General features: G+C 53.1%; 2 protein-coding genes across 6 annotated transcripts in view; one reads left to right on the forward strand and one right to left on the reverse strand.

Annotated features, from left to right (window-relative positions):
• Nucleotides 1-294: 294 nt before the first annotated feature.
• On the reverse strand, nucleotides 295-12,650 carry Dexi (Dexi homolog). The gene is made up of 2 exons (XM_005327179.5): nucleotides 11,726-12,650; nucleotides 295-820 (listed from the first exon to the last, which is right to left on the reverse strand). Exon 1 carries the CDS (start codon nucleotides 12,149-12,151, stop codon nucleotides 11,864-11,866), a length of 288 nt encoding a protein of 95 aa, XP_005327236.1. The 5' UTR covers nucleotides 12,152-12,650; the 3' UTR covers nucleotides 295-820; nucleotides 11,726-11,863.
• Nucleotides 12,651-14,545: 1,895 nt separating this feature from the next.
• Nucleotides 14,546-24,318, forward strand: part of Clec16a (C-type lectin domain containing 16A) — a 176,269-nt gene continuing 166,496 nt past the window's right edge. For 4 of the 5 annotated variants that reach the window (XM_013359513.4, XM_005327182.5, XM_078024645.1 and 1 more), the window contains exon 1: nucleotides 14,547-14,828. In XM_013359513.4, coding sequence (XP_013214967.2) covers nucleotides 14,749-14,828 — 80 coding nt within the window. In that variant the 5' untranslated portion in view covers nucleotides 14,547-14,748. Of the gene's footprint in view, nucleotides 14,829-24,318 lie in introns of all 5 variants that reach the window. The other variant, XM_078024644.1, reaches the window with a different exon arrangement.

Below are 24,318 nucleotides of genomic sequence, written 5' to 3' on the forward strand. Positions count from 1 at the left end.
CTTCCCTGAATTGCATGAGGACCAGGGGGCTGCAGCTGCGTCCTCTCGGCTTACTCTCCCTCCCGCAGCCTCCTCACCTGCAGAGTGAAAGTCCTCTCAAAGTCACCAAGTGCTCTGCAAATGGGAGAGAACTATGCCGCTCCTCCAGCAAGCTGCAAGCTGACCCAACTCTGCTGTTCACGTGGAACACCATGCTCACGGCTGGATCTCCCACCCAGCACCCCGACCCTCCTGCCCTTTGTGAACCCCAGGTTCTGCAGGAGAGAACAAAACCCAGACAGGCCCCCAAGGAAATGAATTGCATACATTTTTAATGGAAATAAGAGCGCCTCCTAAGTATTGCTTTTACAGGTGTATCGAAACCAAGTATTCACACCACCCGCATTTTCAAAAATATATTTCTGGCTAGAGGAGCATCGTGGCCCTGCTCCAGCACAAGGCCTCAGTTCTGCCAACTCAACGAAAACAAGCCACTTGAAAGGAGCAGTCAAACCTGTCCCCCGGTTCCTGGGCTCCTGCTCCTGGGCCACTCCCTAAACAGTCGCTGCATCCAAGACCAGCCTCGGGCTACACCCAGACGGCTGAAGGCTCCACTGGCATCCAAGGAGCGGAGGTGCCCTCTCCGGGTGCAGCGGGGAAGCAGGTGCCGCCGGGCGCGGGGCGGCAGACTCTGGCTGCGTCCCGTAAACATCCATCCCAAGGCCAGGTCCTCTGCTGCAGCTCAGGTCCCCCCGGGCTTGGCCCTCCTCGGTCTCCTTCAGCTCGCTTGGGGCGGGTCACGCAGCTCTTTGCTGGCACGAAGCCTTCGAGGGGATCAGACCTGAGGAGGAGAAGGGGCTTTGCCAGCGAGGAGGCGCTGCCCTGCCACTGGCCAACCTGCCAGGCCTCCAGGGCTGGGCTGGGGTCATTTTACAGTGATCCTTATTACAGACTCTCGATGAGTTCACAGGATGCTGAGAACCCAGGCCAGGGAGGGGCGCAGTGCTGGGGGTTGGGTGGCTGCTGTGGGGAGGAACAGGCCTGGGGAGGGGCTGGGCAGCTCTCCCTCCTTGCGGGAAGGTGGGGCGCGCCCTCCAGGAAGGCTCTTTGGCCACAGCCAGGGCACCCAGTGGAGGCCCACTTGGCTCTTCCTCCCAGGGCGCGGCCCGTCCCTCCGGCCCAGCCCCGTGGCAGGCCCTCTCCTTCCTTCCCCCCTCTGTGCCAGCTGGGTGCCAGCATCTCTGCGCACCTGGGGGTCCCAGCCCGCCTCCTTTGAGCTCTCACCAGCCCTGCCCTGGTCCTCGCCTCTTCCGACAGACACCCTCCAGAACCAGTTAGAACTCTTAGGCGGCACGTGCAGTGTGTGTCCTTCAGCGGGGCACTGCTGGCATCGGGCCACGGCATTTTTTTAGGGTCCTGGGGATTGAACCTGGGTGCTTCCTCACTGAGCTAGGATCCCAGTCCTTTTTATTTTGCAACAGGGTTTTGCCAAGTTGCTGAGCCAGGCCTCACACTCATCCTCCTTCTGCTGAGCCAGGTGTGTGCCACTGTGCAGTTCTTGGATGTGAGGGGACCATTTCTGGGCATGGCTGGCTTACTAGCACCCCTTGTCTGTGACCACTAAATGCCAACAGCACTTCCAGCTATTGTGATGGCTAAAAATGTCCCCACCCCATTTCCAAGGGTCACCTATGGGACAGAACCGCTTCCACTGAGAACTAAGCATCAGTTTACAGGCTACACCCCAGGCCCACGGAAGCGCAGTGACCTGCCTAGAGTTGGACAACGTAAGAGGCAGGGCCGGCCCTGCACAGTGACGACTCTGGGAAGGAAGCGAGCGCTTGGTGAGCTCTTCCCGGGCGGCCTGGGCGGCCCCACACCCTTCCTGGCACTCACCCTCCAGCACCCTGCTTGCCCTAGGCTGCCAGAGCTAGTGTCTCCCACGGCTGCCCTCCCCTGGGGAGGACCTGCAAGGTGCAGGATCCACACCCCGGCTCCCTCACCAGAGGCTGGCCAACTCTGAGGCCCATTCTGCATTCACTCTGGTTCCCGAGTTCTGGAGTACCAAGCTAGGACACAGGGTAACCTACTCAATGACATCGCTTCCTGGTCTCTTCCCTTTCCTGGCTCACTTCCCACCTGGGATCGTCTCCCAGATAAATAACCAGCACTTGAATCCCTGTCGTCTCAGTCTGTGCCTGGGAGAGCTTGCCAAGATGGCGCGTTACATGGCCGTTCCATTCCACCCGCTGTCCACCTCCTGGGTGAGGGACTATGCTATTTGGTCCCAGAGCCCATTTCAGGCATGTGGACCAGGTACTGGAGACACAGAACCACGGTGAGGCCTCACCCTTTGCCTCGTAACTGCAAATAGCATCCTGGCAGAGACCCCGACAGCTGCTGGTCAGGCAGGGGCTCCCCGCACACATCATAGGAGCTCACCTCCAGCCTGCGCAGGCCCTGCCCAGCCTGTGGCTGGGACTCCCAATGCCCCCCGTCTCACGGTATCCACTGGCCGGTCACCTGTTATCACGAGGCCAGGTCTCCATGTCTTGTAGTATCATAAAGTTCTTCTATTTCAAAATACTTATTTCACTCTACAAAGAGCTGACTTAGAACCACCAGGTAATAATAGTGCAGGCAGCAGCGCAGAGGACATGACAGTGTCACGGGAGGCCTGGGAGACCCTGACCCTAGTTGGTTTCCCTCCACAGCTGAGAATAAAGGGGCCTGATGAGGGCGGTGATGTGCCTCACGTCACACAGAGTTGAGGAGTGACGTGATCCGTGGTCCTAGGTTTCAGTGCATGTGGCTGGAGACGTCCTGGGAACAGTCTGACTTTCCTGTCACCCGCTTTGGCTGCGGTAGATCAACCCCCTGGTTACTCTGGCTTGCAAGTGCAGCTTGGCAACCCCAGTGACAACCACCGTGGAGGCTGGCACTCTCCAAGCGCTCTCGGCCTTTTCCTGGCGAGGGCAGCTGCTCTGATCCTCTTGGCTCCCTTACTCCTCTAGACACCCTCGGAGGTGAGGCCAGGGGGCCTGTCACCTGCATTTTGGACGGGGCTCAGAGGTGAAGAAAGGTGTGCAAGACCACATGGCTTGCAAGGGACAGCGCTGGGGTTTGAAACTCCCACGTGTTGGACATGGTGGAGCACGCCTGTAACTACAGCAACTCAGGAGGTTGACACAAGAGGATTGCAAGTTCAAGGCCAGCCTCAGCAATTTAGAGACCCTATCTCAATAAAAAGGCCTTCAGCCTAGGCACAGTGACACATGCCTACAATCTCAGTGGCTGGGGAGGCTGAGGCAGGAGGATCATGAGAGTTCAGAGCCTGGCTCAGCAACTTAGTGAGGCCCTAAGTAACCCAGTGAGACCCTGCCTCTAAACAAAATATTAAAAAAGGGCTGGGTGTGTCTCAGTGGGTAAGCACCCCTGGGCTCAATGTGGTACCAAAAAAGATTAAACAAGTAACAAGGGAAGGGTGCAGCTCAGTGATAGAGCACCCCTGGGTTTAGTCCCCAGTACCAAAAAAAAAAGAAAGAAACTTAGGAACTTCCGGTCTGACCCCAAACTCCTCTCAGCACTCGAGGTCCAGCGTGGCAGCTGAAGAGCAGCCTGGAGCTGCAGCTGTGGGGTCCCAGCAGTTCTCCACGCCTGGCGACTGCACTTCAGCTCACTGTGGCCACACGTCCCCCACCCCGCTCTCGCTCCTCCGTCCCGTCCTCGGTTCCTCCATTCTGCCCTTTAACTCCAGAACTAGTCTGCTGGGCCAAGGCCCACCGATGCTCTGCTCATACTGGAGTACTGGGTGCCTGGCCACCAGAGGGGACCTCCTGGACATGGCCATCTGGGAGATGGCAAGGCTGGATGGTCTAAACCAGAGGAAAGCGAACAGGAGAAGGTACAGAGATTATGAGAGACACAGGCACCCTCTTGATAGTCGGGATGCAGAGAAAATGCCCGTGAGAGCAGACAGCCGAGTCACGGCCACTGGCTTGCAACCTTCCATTACATCATGGCAGGCCGTTTCCCAGGGCTGGACCGAGGGAGCGGCTGGCGGCTCTTCTCTGTCAGGATGACACTGGGAACTGGATCTGTCTGAAGGACTCCTACATGAGGACCTGGCCTACGCTAGGAAATTATTCTTGTGTCTTCTGGGTGCAGAGGGCGATGCTCTGAACGTGTTGGTGGGGGTTCTTCTGGGCAGTTCTGTGGCCCACCAGCTGCCCCTCTGGAATAGGCTTGTCTGGGCCACTTCCGGCTCTCTCTTCCTGTGTGACTGCAGGCAAGTCACCCAATCTCTCTGGTCCATTCCCTCATCTAGAAATGGGGTCAGTGCCCATGTCATCAAGCACACACAAGGCACCAGCCCCTTCCTGGGTTCATCCCCAGCAGTGGCAGGGAGCCCTCAGTGCTAGGAGACCCTGACTTCTAGGACTACCCCTGTACATCTGGGGCCTCCATCCTGGGAGTAGGTCGTGCAGCAAGAGGGCCTTCACCTCACGTCACTGCCAAGGACATGGTTGGGACCTGGCCATCTCCCTGGCAGCTGCAAGGGCCCGGAAAAGGAGGACTGTCTCTCTGCAAGGGTCCATGTCCCTGGGGGAAGCCAGTGTCATGGATAAGTCGGGCCATTTCTCAAGCTTGGGTTCTGATGTCTACGCTTGCTATCATGTTCATCGGCCTAGGTCTACCAAGTGCCTCCAGGCGGTGCCTGCCCAAGACTTGGGAGCCTTCCTGAGTCCTGTCGATCCAAGAATCACCTGGACATTACAGCACAGCTTGAGTGTCCCTGTCCCAAGTGCCTGGACTAGAGTGTTTCACATTTCAGATCCTGGTATATTTTCACGAATAAAATGAGTTACCTTGGGGATGGAATCAAAGTAATTCCTTTAGGTTTCACCTGTGCCTGTTACATAGTCTGAAGGTAATCTTAAGGCTATTTTTAGTGCACCTGCACTCTGACTGCACGCAGGTCGGGGAGGAATACTCTACTTGTAGCAACATGCTGAAGCTCAAAAAGTTTTGGATTTCAGATTTTCAGATCAGGGATGCTCAACCTGAATTTTAGATCGATGTAGTTTCTGGGGGGATTCTGGGGATTGAACCCAGGGGTGCTTTATACTTGATCAATGAGCTACATCCCAGCCCTTAAAGTTGCTGAGGCTGTCTTTGAACTTGATATCTTCAGCCTCTTGAGTTGCTGGGATTGATTACAGGAGTGCACCACTGTGTCCAGCAATGCACGTCTTTTTAAAACTAAAGTTTAAACCCTTTAAAACCAAGGTTTAAAACCCCTTTATGTCACTATGATAAAAAACACCATCACCTGCCGTAAACAGAAGGCAAGGCTAAAAATACAGTAAGGATTAAACCACTGATTCTGGCTCCAGGTCCTTGGCTGCCCCATTGGGTGTGGAGCTGGTCAAAGGGGAAAGCACTGGTTCCCAGGAGGGTTGGGGCACCGCAGGCTCTGCTCCGTCACCTCTTGGCGCTGGATATCTGGGAGGTCCGACGCGGCCACCTCATAGCTGGGCATCTGGGGCGAGGCCTGAACCTCCCCAAGCCTCAGTTTCCCTTCCTGTGTAATGGAGCTAATGAGCCCTGCCAGGCAGCTTCAGGGTGACTCAGGTGAAGCTAGGAGAGGTGGGAGGGGCGGTTATTTTTAACCCCCAGGAATCCCAGGAATGAAGCCCTCCCCCACAGGGAGTTCCCAGCCCTGCAAGGCCATGCTTGGGGCCTGGGACAGCTGTGAAGAACTTGGGCACTTGGCACTCAGGGTACTGCTTTGTGGGCAGCCTGAACACACCTCCTCCATGCTGGCCACAAGCAAGGGTGCCCAAGGAAAGGGGGGAGGCTTCCTGGGCTGCAGCCCCCTCTGGGCTGACATGACACATCAATGCTGAATGCGTCCTTTATTGAGTGCCAATTAAACACAGGTCACCTGCCCACTGAAGTGGCACAAGCCCTTAGGCATGTTCATCTACCATTCCCACTTCAGAGCTCACTCGGCTTGGGGAGATGTGCCCAACAGCAAAGCCCCTAAGCAACAATTTTAGGGGGATGGCCTTAAGTACCAGACACACACAGTGAGCAAGCACTCTCCCTGCACCGAGGCTGAGCCTCACCATCCCTTCGAGACAGTGCCAGCCGGATGTTGGCATCTCTGTTGCCTCATAGCTGCTCACCTTCCTTTCAACAGAGAACAGGCCACGGACCCGAGGCCTACAGCTGCCAGGGTATTTGGCCAGAAGTTAATGACTTTGGCACCTATTTTTTACCGACACCAACTCATGATGGTTTTCTCTTTACAGTGAAATAAACATTTTTCAAAAATGAATCCACATAGGCAGGAGGTGTGGATCAATGGTATAATATTTGGACACTGAGCTCCACCCCCTGCACTTCCATAAGTAGACTTTTTTTTTTTTTTTTAACAAACAGAGCACTAAAACTATTGTAATTCATCTTAAATCATAGATTATAAAGGGAGAAACAGTAGATTAACAGTTGGGAGACTTGGCAAACACCACCTTAGCCAAGTGATCAAAATGCACACGACCAGCCAGAGGCCAGCCAGCAGTGCCACCAAAGGAGGCAGAGGGAGACATGCCCACTTCTGAACTCCGCCAAGAAGGCACCTGGGTCCCAGCAAACATCAGACAAACCCACAGGGAGGGAGGGAGGCAGCCAGCGTGCCAGATGGCGAATGAAAGACGGGAGACCGGGCTGTTCCAGACTGCAGAGGCCCAGAGTGGAGCCAAGGTCACCTGGGATCACTGAGGTCCTGGACTCCAGCTCCACCTTTCATTGTTTAAGGTCCCTATTAGGACAAATGGCAAAATTTAAGGAACGCTGCTGAGCGGTGGCCAGGGATGGAGCCCAGTGAGAGAGTGCCCTGGGTTCAACCCTCAGTATCCCTGAAATATTTTGGGATAAAGGAGCATGACATTCAAAATGCACTCCCAAAGGGTTTAGAGAAATAACTCGACATATACACACACACACCAGCACCAGCCAAATGTTAACCAGAGCTTCCGGGTGAAGAGTGTGGGGAGTCTTTATATTCTTCTTGCAACTTTGCTTAAGTGTGAAATTATTTTGAAATAAAGTTTTTAAAGAAAAAATCAGAAAAAAGGGATCAAGAGTACACACAAATGTGGGAGACCCGGCAGAATCCGAGTTTGTGTTTGCCCTCCTGGTCCCCGAGTGGCAGTGGCAGTGACAGTGTGGGGCCAGCAGGGTGGCTCGCTTCCCCCTCCAGGCCTCAGCTCCTTGACTTGCAAGTCGGGGATGAAGAGGTCTGTCCCTTCCTTGTGGTCACGGCTTCCCAAATGCATTCAGAAGTTCCAAGGACAATGGCAGAAAAACCAGAAATAAAAACGGGTGACAGGAGCTTGCCTTTTCATGGTTTAGCAAAACAGACTCAGGGCTGAGGTGGAGCAGGCCTGGCTGAACTCTCCCCTCGTGAGGAGCCAGGCCCCTGGCATCTCGGTTGGGCCTCCTCCTGTCCAAAGGGGTGGCCAGCATGGACCTGCCCTGCGGCCACAGCTCTTCTGGGTGAGCCTCCTGTCAGAACAGGGCTGGAGTTGGCCTTGCCGGGACTGTGCCTCCCTCCCTGCCACCATGTCTGTCTTCCTGCCGGGTGACAGCTGAAGTCTCTGGCCTGGCTTCTTGGATCTGCCTGTGGGATTCTCCTTGACTTGAATCTGATAGTGCCTGGTCCCCATGGAAGGGGTGAACTTCTGAGTTGGGTAGTGACATGGCCAGCCAGGGTATTCTGCCGACAGCACAGGTCACACAAGGATGAGGGCTGGTGGATCAGGAAGGGGCAGTTGTGTGTCCCCCTCTCTCCCCAGATACATGGGAACCTGGAAAGCCCTGAGAAACTACAGACTCCAGGGTGGTTACCCTCCGCTCCAAACCCCAGCCGCAGCACGCCACGCAGACTCTGGCGGCAGCTTTCCCTAGTCCCCTCTCGCAGCACTCCCGTGTGCCCAAGGAGAGCTGGCAGGCACCCACCACCTTCATTAGGAACAAGGACAAATCGATAGAGCTGAGTCGCCTCTGTACCTGAGCTGCTGGGACAGGAGGAATCTTCTGGTCCCTGAGGCCAGCCGCAGCACTCTTTCTCCTGGGAAAGAGCGAGCTTCTGATAACCTGCTCATGCTGCTGGGCAGTGATCAACCTCTAGGAAAACTGCAGAGCCAGTCTCCAGAGCGCCAGGGGTCCCGGGTGGGAAGGCAGTGGTGGAGTAGTGTGGGTAGACCACTCCTGGACCTTCCCTGGGCTCAGGCAGCCGGTCCTCTTCTGCTCATCATGGGATGTAAATATCCATCATGCACATAAGTAAGGTTTAAAACCCCTTTAAATGCATCTACAAGGGCCCATATCTACCTACTTCTAATTACAGCTTCCCATTAACAACAGCAGCAGTTAATGTACTGTTTACTACATACAGGCAGTCTCGGCACTTATCCCCAAAATAAGGCAGCTTTTCATTATGCCTGTTTTATAGAAGAGGAAATGGAAACATGGCAGGGATAAATAGCATGCCCAATGTCACAGCGAGGCCTGCGATTTGAACCCAGGCACTCTGAACCCAGGGTGCTGGCTCTTAACCTTGGCCCTAATGCTGCCTCCCCAAGTAGGTGCTTAGCACATTGATGAGAGCCTGAATTATGTGGCTACACAGGTAAGAGAAAGAGAGACACTTGGAGGGAGCAATGCAGGTACCCCTTTCCACCTCGAGATCCACCCTGGCCCCTCTGCCTGGCAGGCCCATGCCCTTGGCGTTGCCTGGCTGGGCTGGTGCGGAACATGTGTCCACGCGGAACGAGTGAGACAGAAGAGCTGACCCCTGCTGTTCCTCTGCTTATGGAAAGGGGCCCAGAGATAAGTTCAGTCATTTGACCTCCACAGCTTTCCCACAGGGCCTTCCCGTGGCTGGCTGTCCCTCCTGGGTCTGGGCTTCCCAAGCTGAGGTCCAGGTCAGTTTGGGTTTGGGGATGGGAAGAGGGGAGTCCTGAGTGTGGCTTCCAACACAGGCCAAGGTGTTTCCCAGCCTCTCCCCCCACTCCTCCACTTCCCAGGGTCAGGCCCTGTTACTCCAAGAGCTTTGCAAGGGTATCCCTGAGAGACACTTCCTGCTGTTTCTGCTCAAACAGCATTTGCTGCAAAATATGTCAAAGCATTTGGGCTTCAGTTTTCAGTCCAGAATATGCCAATGTTTTCATTTGGAAACGGAAGTGTTTCTATTGATGTGGTAAGAAGATAAAATAAGATGTTCTTCACCAAATTACACTATATGAAAGTCAAGTTCTTGACTTGGGGATAGGGATTCATTTTGGGACCATGGGGGTCTAGCACACAGCCTGGCAGAAGAACAACAGAGTCAATGTTTGTTGAGTGGCCAAATGAATGAACATGTAAAGAGCTTAAAACCAGGAGTATAGGGTTTACGGTCCATGTTCAGTAGATTTCGAACACTGGGCCCCGGAGGCTCACCTGATGGTATTCTCAGTCCCTACTTCCCTGAAGTCACTGACCTGCCTCATCTAAGCCTGCTACCTCTAGCTGGACAACTGACAGCCCCCAGCTGGCTTCCTGCTGGCACTACCCTTCAGCCCACTCTCCCCACAGCTGCCACAGTCATCTTTACAAACTACCCTGCCTAAAACCTTCCAATGGCTGTTCACTGCTCTTGGCTGTGGCGTCCCAGGTCTCGGAGGATGTGGTGTGGTCCCTGCTCCTCATCCCTGACCTCTCCGGGGCTGCTCTCCAGCTGTGCTGTCTTTCAGTTGCTGAATAAACCAACTCTTTCCCAACTCTTCCCATCTCAGTGTCCTCGTATTTGCAGTTCCCTCTGTCTAGATTGCTCTTTCTGGATCTTTGAGTCTGGCTCCTTCTATTGATTTAGGGCTTGGCTTAAATGTATCATCTCTTCAGAGAGGACTTCTCTGACCCCCTAGCTAAAGCAGCCTGGCCCTAGTCTTAGGCCTCACCAGTCTACACAGGGTATCTACCAGATGCCAGGCTCTGGTGCAAGTGCTAAAGACACAGCAGTGAACACAACAGGGAAGCTCACAACCTTCTTGCATGTCCTCAGAGCTCGGTAAAAAATCTCATTATCTTGGCTGGATATTTGCTAGTCTTCCTCACCAAATGCCAGGCCTGCCAGGGCTGAGTCTGTCTTGCTCACTGCATTCACTCCCCAGGCACAGTACTGAACCAGTAAGCATTTGTTCAATAAAAAAACGGATGGAAGGCAGGCAGGCAGGCTGGGGAGATGCAGAGCAGCTGGCACACACCCCATCTGGCACTTGGCTCTTGCTAGGATCTCAATTAGCTCAACTAAAGTTTTCCTCAAAGAGACCTCACTCTGGGCCCCGTAGGTAAGCCCACTGCTCCTGGCACAGCTGCAGCAGGTCCTGCCCCACCCTCTACAACAATGTTTGCTTTCTCCCTGTTCTCAATATGATGGTACTTGGACCTGAGCCTTTGGGAGGTGGGTGAGTCATGAGGGAAGTCCTGGGAGCAGGTTTGGTGCTGTTAATAAGAACTGTGAGGAATAAGTAAGTTAAGTTACCCAGCCCATGGTAGTCTGCTGGGCATCTGGAAGTGATAAGAAACCCTGACTATGGTCCTGTTGGCAGACAGGCAGCCCCGGAGAGAAGACTGCCTGCTTGGGGTGAGGGGCACCAGTGTCTGCTTCTAAAAGAAGGCCCTGCCCAACATCTCAGCACCCCCACTCACTGCCACTCGGCCCCGTGCCCAGGAGAACTCCAGCATCATTTAGCCCAGGACTCAGTCAATGAGTTCCTGTCTGCCCCATGAGGCAGCCCCCACCCACGGACCCTGACAGCCTTCCCAGTACACATGTGTGTTCTCTCTTTCTCTCCTCCCTCCCCTACTCCAGCTGCCTCGTTGGGTGATCTTGGTCCGTCCTAGTCCTCCCTGTACCTTCATTTCTCTACCTCTAACACGCAACATGGGCTGGGCTCAAAGCTCCCTGGCTGAGTCCAGAGGCAGGACTTTTAACCCCTCAGTGCAACAATCCTGTGGTTCCTTCAGAGTCCCTTGAGGACCTGCGAACACTGCAGACAAAGCCAGCTCCAGCACCAACCCCCAGCCTGCCTGCTCTGGGAAGGCAGCCTGCAAAACTGGCAGCCCCTGCAGATTTCAGCTGCAGAGCTGACAAGCCGGGACACCCTGAAACCTGACTCCAAAACAGCAGCAAAGCCAAGGCCAAAAGGAAGTACAGAGGCCTTTGCTGAAGGTTCCTTCTCACAGCCTTGGCCTGGGGGACCCTGCACTTAATCCCCACCCAGTCCCTCAAGGGGCCACAGTGGGAAGGTGGCCAGTGCCTTGGTCTCTACCCCTAGTCTATCCTCCCAGGACTAGTGAGAATCCCCCAAATGCCAAGGTCATCATCAAGACAGGCAGAGGCTGGGGGGAGGAGCCATAGCTCTGCTTCAGATGGACTTGGGTCTAAAGGCTGTTTCCACAGCATTCAAGCTCTGGGGGTAACTTCCATAGCTACCCAAAAGGTAACTTAGGGTCCCCTCCCTCTTTAGCAGCTCTCCTTTTCCCTGGGGGAAGCTTTCTGGCCCCAATTGAGGGCCCAAGAGACGTCCAGCCATTCCTAACATCCAGCTAGACCTGAAGGAAGTGGACAGAGGAGCCAGAAGCCTGGGAATGCCTCTTCCCTGTCCCCACCCACCCTCACCCCGAGGGCACTTACAGGCCTCGGAGGGGCTCCTCCTGGGGTCCCATCCGGGTCCAGACAGCGCACCCCACCCGGAGCGAGGGCATGATCCGGGCGGCTGGTCGCGGCCGAGGGTTGCGGGCCATGGAGGGGAGAGGGGAAGAGTAGTCCACCCTACTCCAAGTATCCATCGAAGACGTCGAGCTCCGAGTCGGTGTCGTAGAGGCCGGAGCCGGGGTCGGAGAGCACGCCGAGGTCCACGAGCGCTTGGTCCAAGTCCTCGGGCAGGAAGACGAGGCCCACGTTGAGGACGATGTACTCCATGAGGAAGGCGTAGTAGAGGATCAGCACATTGACGAAGAAGAGGCCCACGTAGAACATAGAGGGCAGCAGCGGCGGCTGCACGTACGACACCAGGGGCCCCAGAGAGTCCAGGTGGGCTGCGACCCGCGCGCCGGGCATGCAGCGGGCGGCGGGGGCGGCGGCGGCCGGGCGGGCCCAGCGACCTCAGCCGCTGCGGCGCCCGGGCGGCCGGCGAGGGGGCAGCTCAGCCATCCAGGGGCGCCCCGGGGCTCGACCGAGGCGGCGCTGGACCCCGGGTGGCCTCCAGGAACGGGCGGCGGCCGGAGCGGACGCGCCTGGATCCCGGAAACGTGCCGGGCGGGGTCACCGCACCCTCCAGAAGTGACCACCCGGCTCTCTGGACCCGAGGCAGGGCCCCCGAAGTGGCCAGCGACCGCCCGGTTCCTGCGGTGCGCGGCGTTCGTGCTCACAGGCCCTCGGAGCGCCAGCGCGACCCCCAGCGCGGCTCAGCGTCGAGGGCCCGTCCCGGCTGCCGACTCTCGCGCGCGCCGCGGCCGTTCCTCGAGCCCCCTCGGCGCCCCCGCAGGCCCAGCGCCCATGGCTGCGGCCGCCGCGTCGCTCCCCGGGTCGCGCTCCGAGCACCACCCCCCGAGCGGCCCGGCGCTCATTGGCGCGCGGCCGCCTGACCGCGCTCATTGGCCCGCTCAGCGGCCGCGCTCATTGGCCCGAGCCGCCGGGGGGCGGGCACCTCTCCGCCCCGCCCCCCGGGCGCTCGCCTCGGAGCGGCTGTCCTGCGTGGGACTGTGCCCCACTTTCAAAGGAGCTTGGCTCCGCGGGTCCGAGGAGTCACAGGGAGGGGGCTGAACACGATCCAAACTTGGACGTGTCGCCAGACTGTAAAGGCTGGAATAAATCGCGGATTCTCTCTGCACCTTGCTGGACTTGGGGATGGTGCCTCGCCCCCTGGGGACTCAGTTTCCCAGTTTTCAAGGAGGCGACGGTGGGGTGGGGGAATCAGTTCCGCAGATCTCGAACATTCCCACAACGCAGGGGTTTTGTTTGTTTGTTTGTTTTGTGTGTGTTTGTTTGTTTGTTTGTTTTTTTCAATCAGTGCACCCTCACCTCTCCAAATTCTGCTGCAGGGAGATCTGCCGCTGGCCAAGCCGGCATCTTCATTTTAGGATTTGGGGAGCACCTGGGTGAGGAGAGTCCCAAGGAGTCAAACCTTCAGCCAGTACTTACTGTTTCCTTTTACTTTACAAACTGTGATTAAAACAATAGTAATGCGCTCGCTAAACAAACGACTAGTGAGTACACAGAAAAGTGAGTCTCCCACCCATTTCCCTGCGCAGAGGCCACCCTGAGACTGATTTTGCCTAAAGCATCTTCCAAAGCACTTCAATGAGCCTTTAAATCTAAGCCACACCGAGATGGGTGCTTTACATATATTGCTTAATTGAACTCAGACAATCTGTTGCCCTGTTTTACAGACGAGGAAGCCCAGGCCAAGAGAAATGGAGAGACCCTGAAGCTGCTGGCCCTGGGTGCGTTTGTTTCGAGGCCGGAGCATGCTCTTTTTACTCCATGACTTTCTTTCACTCCCTCTACATAAAATTCCAGACGAACTACTGGCCCTGCACTGTTCTCCATCCCTCCAGTTCCAGGAGACAAAACAAACCATCCATTCATACACTGCTAATATTTATTGAACACCTACTGTGTACCAAAACTCTTGTTGGCATTGGGGAGAACACAGTTAATGGAAGGCTATAGGACTTAAATAACTATGAGGGTAGAAATGGATGACTAGGTAGACAGAGAACAGGGAAATCTTGCTTCCACCCAGTCTCCCATTTTCAATTCAGTTGAGAAATTTAGATACATTTTGGCTTATGTAGAAAGTTGTTTCCTTTTTGTTTTTGATGTGTTTGGGAGATTGCATGAATTTGGGGTGAAGACCGGAGATATCCTTTGAAAGTACAGGATGTTCAGTTTGGGTACATTGTTGCTTGCATAGCTTTCAACATATATTTTTTAACCTGAAGTAGAAAAAGAAAAAGGTTCAGAGGACAAATAAAGCCGTTAAGGATTTGGTGCAGCTTTGGTGTATCAGAGCATGGAAATTATAGATACCTGAGCTTGAATGCTGATTATGTAACACATTTACTGCTTGCCCTAGGGCAAGTCAATCTGTGACTCAAGGTTCCTGGATGATAAAAATGGGGAAAATAGTAGTATAGTGAGTATAGTAATAGTGACAATTAAATAACATACGTAAAGCACTTAGAACAGGGGCCCATAGTAGGCACCATGCAATAGCTAATCTTCTTATCATAAAGTTATAATGGTTAATAAGGCAGGGACTTTTCACGAATCTACATCTGGCTCCTCCTCAGGGCTCCGCCCACCCGGGCCGTGCTGCAGCCTCTCTTCCTCTCGCTCCGCCTCTCGCGGAGGCCGCATGATGTATGCCGGGCCTTGTAGTCCGTTCGCGGAGTCCTGTCGCCGGGGGCCTCGCGGGTGAACTGCAATTCCCAGCGTCCCTCGCGGCGGCGGCCGTAAAGCGCGGCGGTCGAACGGCCGGTTCCGGCTGAATGTCAGTGCGGGGCTGTGGGCCGGGGAGGAAGGTGGCTGGCGGTCCCGCCACCACCACCTCCGCCGCTGCCTCTTCCACTTGTGCTGGCGCCGCGGGCACTCGGCCGCTCGGCTGGTCGAGCATGAGACCGTGAGGAGAGCGACGGGCCGGGGCCGCCGACATGTTTGGCCGCTCGCGGAGCTGGGTGGGCGGGGGCCACGGCAAGTCCTCCCGCAACATCCACTCCTTGGACCACCTCAAGTGAGTGTGCGGGGGGCGGGGGCGGGGGCGAGGCCGCGGGGCGGCTCCGGGGCGGGCCGGGGCTCGGGGCGGCGGGCGGCGCCGGGGTCCTGCGGTGGAGCGCGAGGACCCGTCCGGGCGCCGGGTGCGAACCCTGACCCCGCCGCTGCTGGCCGCGTGACCTTGGGCCAGTCTCGAGCCTCTGGAGTCGCACCCGTCAAGTGCCCGGGGAGGTCCGGTTCGCGGACGGGGGCCAGGAGCTTCGCGGGATGGGCTGGCTAGGCTGCACCCCCCGGGGTCCCAGGCCTGGACGTGGAGGGGCACGTGCTCAGCCTCAGTTTCCTCAGTCGTCCCGGAGTCAGCCCTTGCTTCCTGGGAGGGTTTTGAGGGCTGGTTGGGCGAGAGAAGGAACCAGAAGCCCAGGACACGCACAAGTGCCGGTCATTAAAGAACAAAGTGTCACCCGGCGGAGACCTGTCCCCGACGGGCCGCCGCAGAGCTGTGGGAGAAGCGGCAGTGCAGAGATCCGGAGCTGGCCCGGGTCAGACTGCGTCCCCTCCTGACCCCACCACTTAGTGGCTGTGTCACCTTATTATTTCACATCTCTGAGCATCCGGCCCCCATCAGCAAATGGGCCTGGTGTACGTCTGTCAGGATTCAGTGCTGTCATGCGTGGAAAGCCACGAAGCCAGGATTGACACTGAACATTAGCGTTTACCAGGAAGCAGGTGGCCAATGTCGGTGGCTGTGTGTTTAGCCCTCTAAGGTCTTCCCAGACCACCCCACCTAAAGTGCTCTCCCTACCACAGTTCCTTCCTGTTGGACCTTTGACCTGATGTCATTCCTTGCATTCCTGCTGTCTGCCATTATCCCATTTTTCTTTAACCTCTTTTCTGTCTCTCTATTAAACTGGAACTTGCAGGAGGGCAGAGACTGCTTAGTTTGTTCACAGTTGTGTATCTAGAAGTTAGCACTGCCCCCCCCGCCCCCCCCCACACAGTAGGAGCTCAGTGGGTACTGACTGAAGAGTGAGCAAATCAGAGGCAGTGACTTCAGGGAAGACAGGGTAGGGGTGCCCCGGGGAGGAGTAAGAAACAGGCTGTGTCCAGAGGGAGCACCCGAGGGAAGTAAGAAGGATGGGGTCCCGTGATGGCAGGGAACTAGAGGGAAGTTGGGGTCTGTGGCAGGGATTAGCCAGAGGGGAATTAGATGGGGGCTTTCCATTTGATCCTGGGGAAGGGAGAGAGTTATGATTTTCAGCTGTGACGTTTCTAGTATGGCACAGGCATTTAATGAATGTTTGTGGGTCCTGAAGAGTGGGGCACAGGATGATTTTAGAGGTGGTGGGGAGAGAAGCCAAGGAGAGGAAAGAGGTTCAAGACAGGGATGGGGGTTGGTCGGCAATCAGGAGTCTTTAATGGGAGGGCAGCTGGCAAGGAAAGGGAGCGGCTTGAGGATTTTAGGAATTTATCAAGTGGGTGGATGTGGCTGAGAAGGGGAATGTGTTTATCCCAGCTGTTGGGCCTCTTGCCAGCACCCAGGTACTGAAGACTCCCCTAACTCTGCCTGACTATAGCCCTTTTAAGTTACTTTAATATTTATTGAATGCTTTTATTCAGTGCCAGTTGCTTGCTAAGGACTTCCCATGTGATATTTCCTTCGGTCCTCACAAGTCTATGAGTTATAGGAATTTACTCTTTCCATTTTATAGAAGTGGAAACTAAGGTTCAAGGAGCTTAAGTCACATGCCACAAGGTGACAACAGCTGAAGACTGTGAAAGCCATGTTTGACTCTAGAGATTGCACTTGTTACACTGGCTTTGTGAATAAAACTTCTGGTTGTTAGTTTGGGGAAACTTGACTCAGCTGAGTCCCATCGCCAGCGAAGCATCTTTGCTGACCAGCCACCAAGCCTGGGAGCTCAGAGGGTCTCAGGTTCCTTTGCAGTATCCTGAGAACTGTCCAGGTGCATTGTTTAGGTCACTGGAAACCAGAGCAGTCTGCCCTGGATCAGCCTGATCTGTGTAATCCCTATTACAGCCTCAAGAACCTGGTGATATGTGATTGGTGTGGGGCTTAGAAGATCCCAAGGTGACTTGTGAAAAAGTGCCATAAACAACCAGTGCCCACCCCTGTGCTTGCTCTTGCTGTACTTCACTTGGCTCTGGTAATAAACATCTTGGGTACAGAATAGCTCATTCCCTGAGAGATTCTGCAGGCTGATGGGGAGGCAGCTGAGGAGCCAGTGACTGTTCAGTGTGTCAAGTGTTGGGATCAAAGGAGGCCCAGGGTTCTGTGGGATTCCTTCTTGGAAGCTTCTGGAGGAGGCACCGTTAGCGCGGAGTCCCTAAGGATGGCCAGGAGTCAGCATGTGGTGATGGAGGGGCACCATAAGCAGGACCTTGGGGTGTGTGGTCTGTCCAGATGGGAGGTGGTAGTTATAAGGAAACAAGGCTAAAGGTAGAAAGGGACTAGGGCTTTATCTGACACCTAACTTTCCTGATTGTTGGGTAACCTAGAACTGAAGGGTTTCCCAGAGCTTGGGAATTTCATTGCTGAAATTGGGAAAGTTCTGGACAAATGATACATATTGGTCACCCTACCAGTGCAGTTCCCAATGCACTCTTGCCTCAGGGCAAGAGTGTCAGCGTACATCATTATGGAGAGGAGTGGTGAAGACATTTAACATAATTTAGAATTGATTTGTTTGGTTGTTGTGGTGTTTGGCACACAAATCATCTGGAAACCACTCTCTTTTTAAAATAGAATTTTTTTTTTTAAGAATAGTTTGAGGTTTACAGAAAGATTGAGAAAATAGACATAAAGCCAGAGACCCTTTTAAAATCAGTTTATTCTTCACAGCACTCCCAGCTTCAAACTGGAAAGAAAGTTTCCTATTAGGATTTTACTTTTGCTAAATAAGAGGAGACCATTTTCCCGCTGAATTGAGTTAGTGGCTTAGTTGAGGCATACTGCAGGAGTCAAGAGGTTATTTGCTGCACATCTTGAGTAGTTTGCTGCCCAGCCTAGTGGCCAGGCTATGGCATTAACTGACAAATACTTATCGCCTTGTCAACCACGTTAAGTATTTGGACGTCAGGCTACGCACTCACCCAAAGAGAACTGTGGTCTGGCTGAAGTTCACAGAATGGGCCTGAGGAGGGCCAGATAGGTGGGCGGCCACGCAGGGGCCACTGTCATCTTCTCCTACCTTATGGAGGCAGCCTGCTGCCATCTAAGTGTATTTCACGTTGATGGTCCTCTTCCCCGCGCTCACCTCACCTGTCTGTCTGTCCACACCTCGCTCTCCACACTTGAGCTCTGTTTCTCCTGTCCAGAGGCCTGCCGCCAGCCCTGAAGGACTGACGCTCCTTCAGGGTGCCCCGTGGGGTTGGCCAGCAGGAGGTGACTCCTCTGTAGCTTTCCTTGTGTGTACTGTTGGTCAGCATGTTCTTATGTTCCGTCTTCTCCTCCTCTTATGAGCCCTTCAAGCTTCATCCCACCTTGAGTCAGATCCCCAGGAAGTGGTCAACACTCCTCGGCCTTGTCCTTTTACCATCAGAAACCGTCTTAGTTTGCGTCCGCCACTCTGAGTTGTCCTAGTGCGTCTGCCAGTGAGACATGTGCTTCAAGAGGGCAGGGAGCCGCGTGGCTTGTTCAGTGGGTCTGTGGGATGCTCTCAGGCCTGGCTGGTAGTGGGTGGTCAACAAGTATTTGTCTTGGTTTCGACAGGCGAGTGCTGGCCAGCCTTTTGAACAGGTGCTTGCCTTGTCAGTGCTCACAGAACCTCTGCAAGAGCATGCTCTAGGGCTGAGAGCCCAGCCTGTGCCCTCACTCTGTATCCCAGGCCTGGTCTCACTCGCTGGCCCCGTTTGACATCTTTGGCTGGTGAGTCACTGAACCACTGAACCAAGACCTTTCCCTCACCCTGCAGTCCAAGTCCAGCCTGGTGGAGCCTCTCCTGGTTCTGCCATCCAGAAGGCTGGACACTGACCAGATGGCGGTTTTCAAGGCTCAATGTGGGATCGCTGGGAAATGGCAGGAGGGTCTCTACCCTGATGCTGAGTAGGCTAAACAGACTGAGGCCTGTCCTGTCCCCCCCACCCCACCCCATGCTCGAGACATGACTATTTGGAAGTCGTGTCTAGTCCATAGGCCTCCTGCCATTCTGCTTCTCTTTTCTCACACTCTGGCTTGAATATGAGTTCAGGGTCTCTCTAGGAGCATCCTAAGATCCTTAGATGCATATTTTGGTATAAGTCATAAAACCTGTGGCTATCTTAAGAAAATGCTGTCACTGAAGACTACTGGAACCTAGTGGGGCTTTGCTAACTGCCATGGTTTAACTTGTGAAATAAGCGACTCTCTTGAGAAAGCAGGGTTTGGTGATGTGGGATTCGTTTGTGTCCACAGTCCTTGGTGATAAACCTCTAGTGTGCTGCTTGTGTGTTGGCAGCATGCTACAGTGTTCGAATCTCCAGGCATTGCAAACTCAAGCTCAGCTGGCAGTGTAGAATTTGCTGGTGTGCACGGGTCTCATGTTGGGACTGCACTTCTGCAGAGCTTCTCTTGGGAATGTGGTGGTGCTGACTTCCAAAGAAATGGAGTAGAGTCAGTTGTGAGGACTCCTTACAATCTGCTAGCATTTTCATGCCTTTTTGGTTTGGTTTTCTTGTGTTTTAGATATTTGTATTTTCATGTACGTGCTTGGTTAGTGAAACCATTTTGTTGTTGTTGTTTTTGTTTAACTTCATTGTTTGCATTTTATCCACTAGAATGGTTGCAAACTGGAGGTCTGGAGTAGACTGCACAGCTCTAGTCCTGGCTGCAACCTGTTTGGATGATGATGATGATCATGCTGCTGATGATGATGTTTGGATGATGATGATGATGATGATCATCATCAAAATGAATATACTCAGAGTTTGAGAGGAAATTTTTCATCTTAACAGTTGTTAACCTTGTAAGATAAAAATCTTAAGTGGCTGTAGTTAAGTGTCAAAGGCAATCATCTGTCCTCTGAAATTTACCTGAGACAGGGACTCAGCTTTGCTTGTGAAGCTTGTCATTGTAACATTGTTGATCATCAAAGCAATTATGAACTTTAATGCCCTTCAGAAGGTAGGTATTGTGCTTGTCCTCTCGGTGGGGGTACTGTGTCGCCATTCCACATATTTTCAAACATTTGCTAATAGCAAAAATTCTTTTATTTTAGCACCAAATAGGAAAAAATGATGGGCATGGTAATGAACTTACCACATGAACCCCAACTATGTAAATATCAGTATGGGTCACCAATGGACAGTAGCATACCTGACAATTTCCATTTCTCTCTGCCTCTTTTTTGTTATCAAAATTTCCAGCCTTTCTAAAGTGTATGTTACATTTCTGATCAGAAAGTTATTAAACTATTTTTATCTCTGAGATGGTTCAATTACTTCATCTCCCAAAGCTCTGGGATTAGATGCAGTGTTAAAATAATAATCTTAATTCATTCACCTTTTTCCTCCCAATACTTTCAGATAAGTGTATACTGAGGGTCTTTACCTAAAACAGTGTGCTAGGACATGATGGGGACAGAAAGAAGAGCAAGATATAGGTGGAACCGTCATAGAGCTTCGGAGCTGAAATCTAGTAGGTACTTCTATATCCCAGCAACAACCACACAGAAAGTGGGCATGCCTTCCCAGCTACCTGAAGGCTGAGGCAGGAGGACTGAAAGGTCAAAGGCAGCCTGGAAACTGGGCGAGACCATGTATCAAAATAAAATTTAGAGAAGGTGGGGGATGTAGCTTAGAGTAAAAGGTGCCTGGGTTCCATCCCCAGTGCACACAAAGGACATCAGCTACCTAGGAATCTAACGAAGGGTATGTGAGGCCCCTATCTAGAAACACAGAAAGAAGTGCTGTGGCTGTCATGTCACACTATTGCAAGGATGTCAGTTCTCCAAATTTAGCTATCGATTTCAGGGCAATCTCAAGGGAAATCTTAGTATTTTGGGGAAGGTGATTATTTTAATACTTATGTTTTAGTTTTAGGTGGATACAATATCTTTATTTTTATGTGTGCTGAGGATGGAATCCAGTGCCTCACAGGTGCTAGGCGAGCGTGCTACCACTTGGGCCACAACTCCAGCCCTGGGAAGGTGATTTTAAAATATTTCTGAAAATGCAAAGGGTTTAGATGGCCAATAAAAACCAAAAATAACAAAACAAAACAGAAGAAGTTGGAGGACATACATTGCCACCTGGCTGGTTTATTATAAAGCTTCAGTAATTAACCAGCATGGTGTTGGCACAAGGACATACAAACAGATCAATGAAACTAGAGTGTCCAGAAAGGGACTCACGGCAGCACCTGATTAATGACGCTGGAGGGCAGTAGAGAAATGAGGGCCTTTCAGCAGGGTGTGGGGTCAGATGGACCACCACATAGGGAAATGGCAATTTGGGCCCACACCTTACACCATACACAAAAGTCAGTTCCAGATATACTCTGAGGCAAGATGCAAAAGGTGAAACATTATTAGAAGAAAATAGCATTTTTTCACGACTTTGGGATAGGTAAGGATTTCCTAATCTTGCTATTAAAAAAAACACTGTAAAAGGGAAAGATTGATAATTTAGACTGCATTAAAATTAAGAGCCTCTTGTCATCAAAACACCATTATAAAGAGAATGAAAAGGAAGCCACAGCTGGAGAAGATGTTTGTGACGTGTATCCAGCAAAGGGCTGACGCTCAGAACATGGAGCTGGGCCGGGGCTCAGCGGGAGAGCGTTGCTGGGCATGTGTGAGGCCCTGGTTCCATCCCCAGCACCAAGAGGGAGGGAGGGAGGGAGGGAGGGGAGGAGCTTGGACTAAGAACCTGGGCAGGGTGGTGGGTAGGCCCCTCTCCAGAGGATGTTCAGATGTCCATAAGCGCATATCCAATGGCCTTGGTCTTCACGCAGTGATGTCACCACACACCAGCAGAATGGGTCCGCTGAAAACAGCAGACGTGGACAGGCCCTGGGACAGGTAGCTCTCAGATGGTGCTTCCTGACTAGGGAGCTGGGTGGTCACTGATGGTCCCCAGCCTCAGGTACTATTTTGGCTTGTGCAGTGATGGCAGTGGGCATGTCCCCAGGTCACTTTGAATCTGAGGGTCGGTGTCAAGCCCTTTTTCAGTGCCAGGCCCAGCAGACTTATAGAATATTCTCTTCAGAACTCGCTTGCCACCCTGTCTCTGTCCTAAAGGCCTCCTAGCAGCAGTTATACTAGTTTTTGTTTGTTTTCTTGGAGATTTGTCAAAGCAACAACAACAACAATGACTAGTACTTGTCCTACACATAGTAACTGCCAGTTATCTCTTTACTTACTCAGTCCTCCCAACGCCGCCATAGTAGAGAGGTGCTAATGTATTCAGGTGCCATTGCTGCTGCCACTTCACAGCTGAGATAACTGAGGCACATCGAGATGACGGAGCTTGCTCAAGATCATCTAGCCGATAAACGGCACAGCTGCACTCAGAGCCGGCAGGCTGGCACCGTGTCTGTGATTAACCCGAGTACTGCACTGCCTCTCCAGAAGCTACCTAGACTGCACACTTCCTGCTCTGGACCTCCCCTCAAGTGTCTCCTTAAGTCTGCTTTCCCTGACCTTTGTGAGCCTGAGTGCACCTTCCTAAGCCCTGGAATATTACTGATGTAATCCAGGAAGGATGTTAATAATGGCCCCATCATACTAACCACAGTTTAATAGTGATAGCAGCTACCCTGCTTCTTTGGTGTGCTCACCTGTGCCAGGTGTCGTGCTTGGCTCTTTCTGCACATATTGAACTCTGAAACAGCCCAGTGATGGGACTCCATCTGTTGCCACTATTTTATAGAATCCAGGTTGCTGACAGGTGAGAGGAAGTGCTTTGTCCAGGCCCACAAGTTAGGAAGTGGCAGCACCGGGGACCAAGCCTGAGCCTGGACTCCAGAGACGGAACTTTTCATACCAGTCTGTGCGGTCACATGCGGGGTCTGGCACTTGGACCCTAGCCTACGTTAGCTTGTGTGCTGTGATCAAATGCAGGTTATGAAGACCATCCCCTGCCCCATTCAGCGTTGACTGAGTACTCACTGAGTAACAAATATTTTGGAGTGTACTGGGGTCACCAGGATCAACAAGATGGTGTTTCAGACCTTGAACTCTAGTAAAGGAGGTAGGTCATTGTGTGATATGTGCAGTAGCTAACACCCAGGTGCCATGAGGAGGGACCAGGCACATCTAGAGGGGTGAGGGCAAGGGGGCCTTCTTTAAGGAAGTCATCATAGGAGGCATGGAGCTGGGCTTCGAGAGGTGAGCAGGAGTGTCCGGGCTGACTGGGCAGCAAGGGCACAAAGCCAGTCTGCTGCGGTCAGCCTGGTCCTAAGACTTGAACCTCTTTGGGAGCCTTCAGAACAGACACCCTCACCTAGGCCACCACCTCATGTTGAGCCAGGAGTGTGTTATATGATGCTAATGAACATGTGTCATTTACACAGAAAAAAATTCCAGAGAGGGGAGGATCCGTCCCTCCCCTCACTGCCACAATAAACAATACTTTGTCACTGACAGGGTGTTGGGCATTCTGTGCACTTCATGGAGAGTGTCACTGATATCCACAGCAGGAGTGATATGGTGGCTGTCATACTTGAGAGGGATCTGGGACTCTAACTCAGTGGTAGAATGTGTGCTTAGCCTGCGTGAGGCTCTGGGTTCCATCCATAGCCCTGGGGTGGGGGTGGGGGGAATGACAAAACTACCCATAAATACTTGAGTGGGCTCGGGTCCTGCCACCTAAGAGCCTGATTGAATGGGGCTGGAGTAAGGAGCACCTTAAGTAGGTGGTACAGGAGGCCTGGGAACCACAGTTTGGAACTCTTTGAACGTCACAGGGCAGATGTACTTGAAGTGAGAGAGACCCCGTAGGTCCTACACAGTTCATCCCAGGGAGTCCAGTGCTATGGTGTTACCCTATCACAAAGGGAAACTTACTTGTGCCCCCACATGTGGCATTGCTGCTAGATTTGGGCACAAATGGTGAAGGAGTTATATTTTTGGAGAGCCACTTATTGTGTTTTAAAAATTATATGTAATTTTTGATCCAGTTAGTTGTTTGGTTATACCATGTCTTTAAAGATAACATACAGCAACAATATTTTTTGCTTTTTTGTTTTTGTGGTGCTGAGGATTGAACCCAGGGCCTTGTGCATGCAAGGCAAGTGCTCTATCAACTGAGCCATGTCCCCAGCCCCAAACAGCAACAATATTAATTAGTAAAACCCATCCCTGTGCAAGCAGCAGGTGGTTCCTAATTTTCCCATCTGCAAGGTTCTGCCTCTCTGTGCCCTCCCATTTTTAGAGACTGTAGACAGGACAGGCCTATAAAATGTCTCCCTTTCTTGCTCTCACCAGCCCTGTCCCCATCAGCAAACTGGGAGAGCTATAAAGAAGCATCAGGAGGTGACTTTTCCTGAGTCGCTTCCTCTCCCGTCTGCTTTT

The sequence above is a fragment of the Ictidomys tridecemlineatus genome, chromosome 10, assembly GCF_052094955.1.
Source record: "Ictidomys tridecemlineatus isolate mIctTri1 chromosome 10, mIctTri1.hap1, whole genome shotgun sequence".
NCBI classification, from domain to species: domain Eukaryota; kingdom Metazoa; phylum Chordata; class Mammalia; order Rodentia; family Sciuridae; genus Ictidomys; species Ictidomys tridecemlineatus.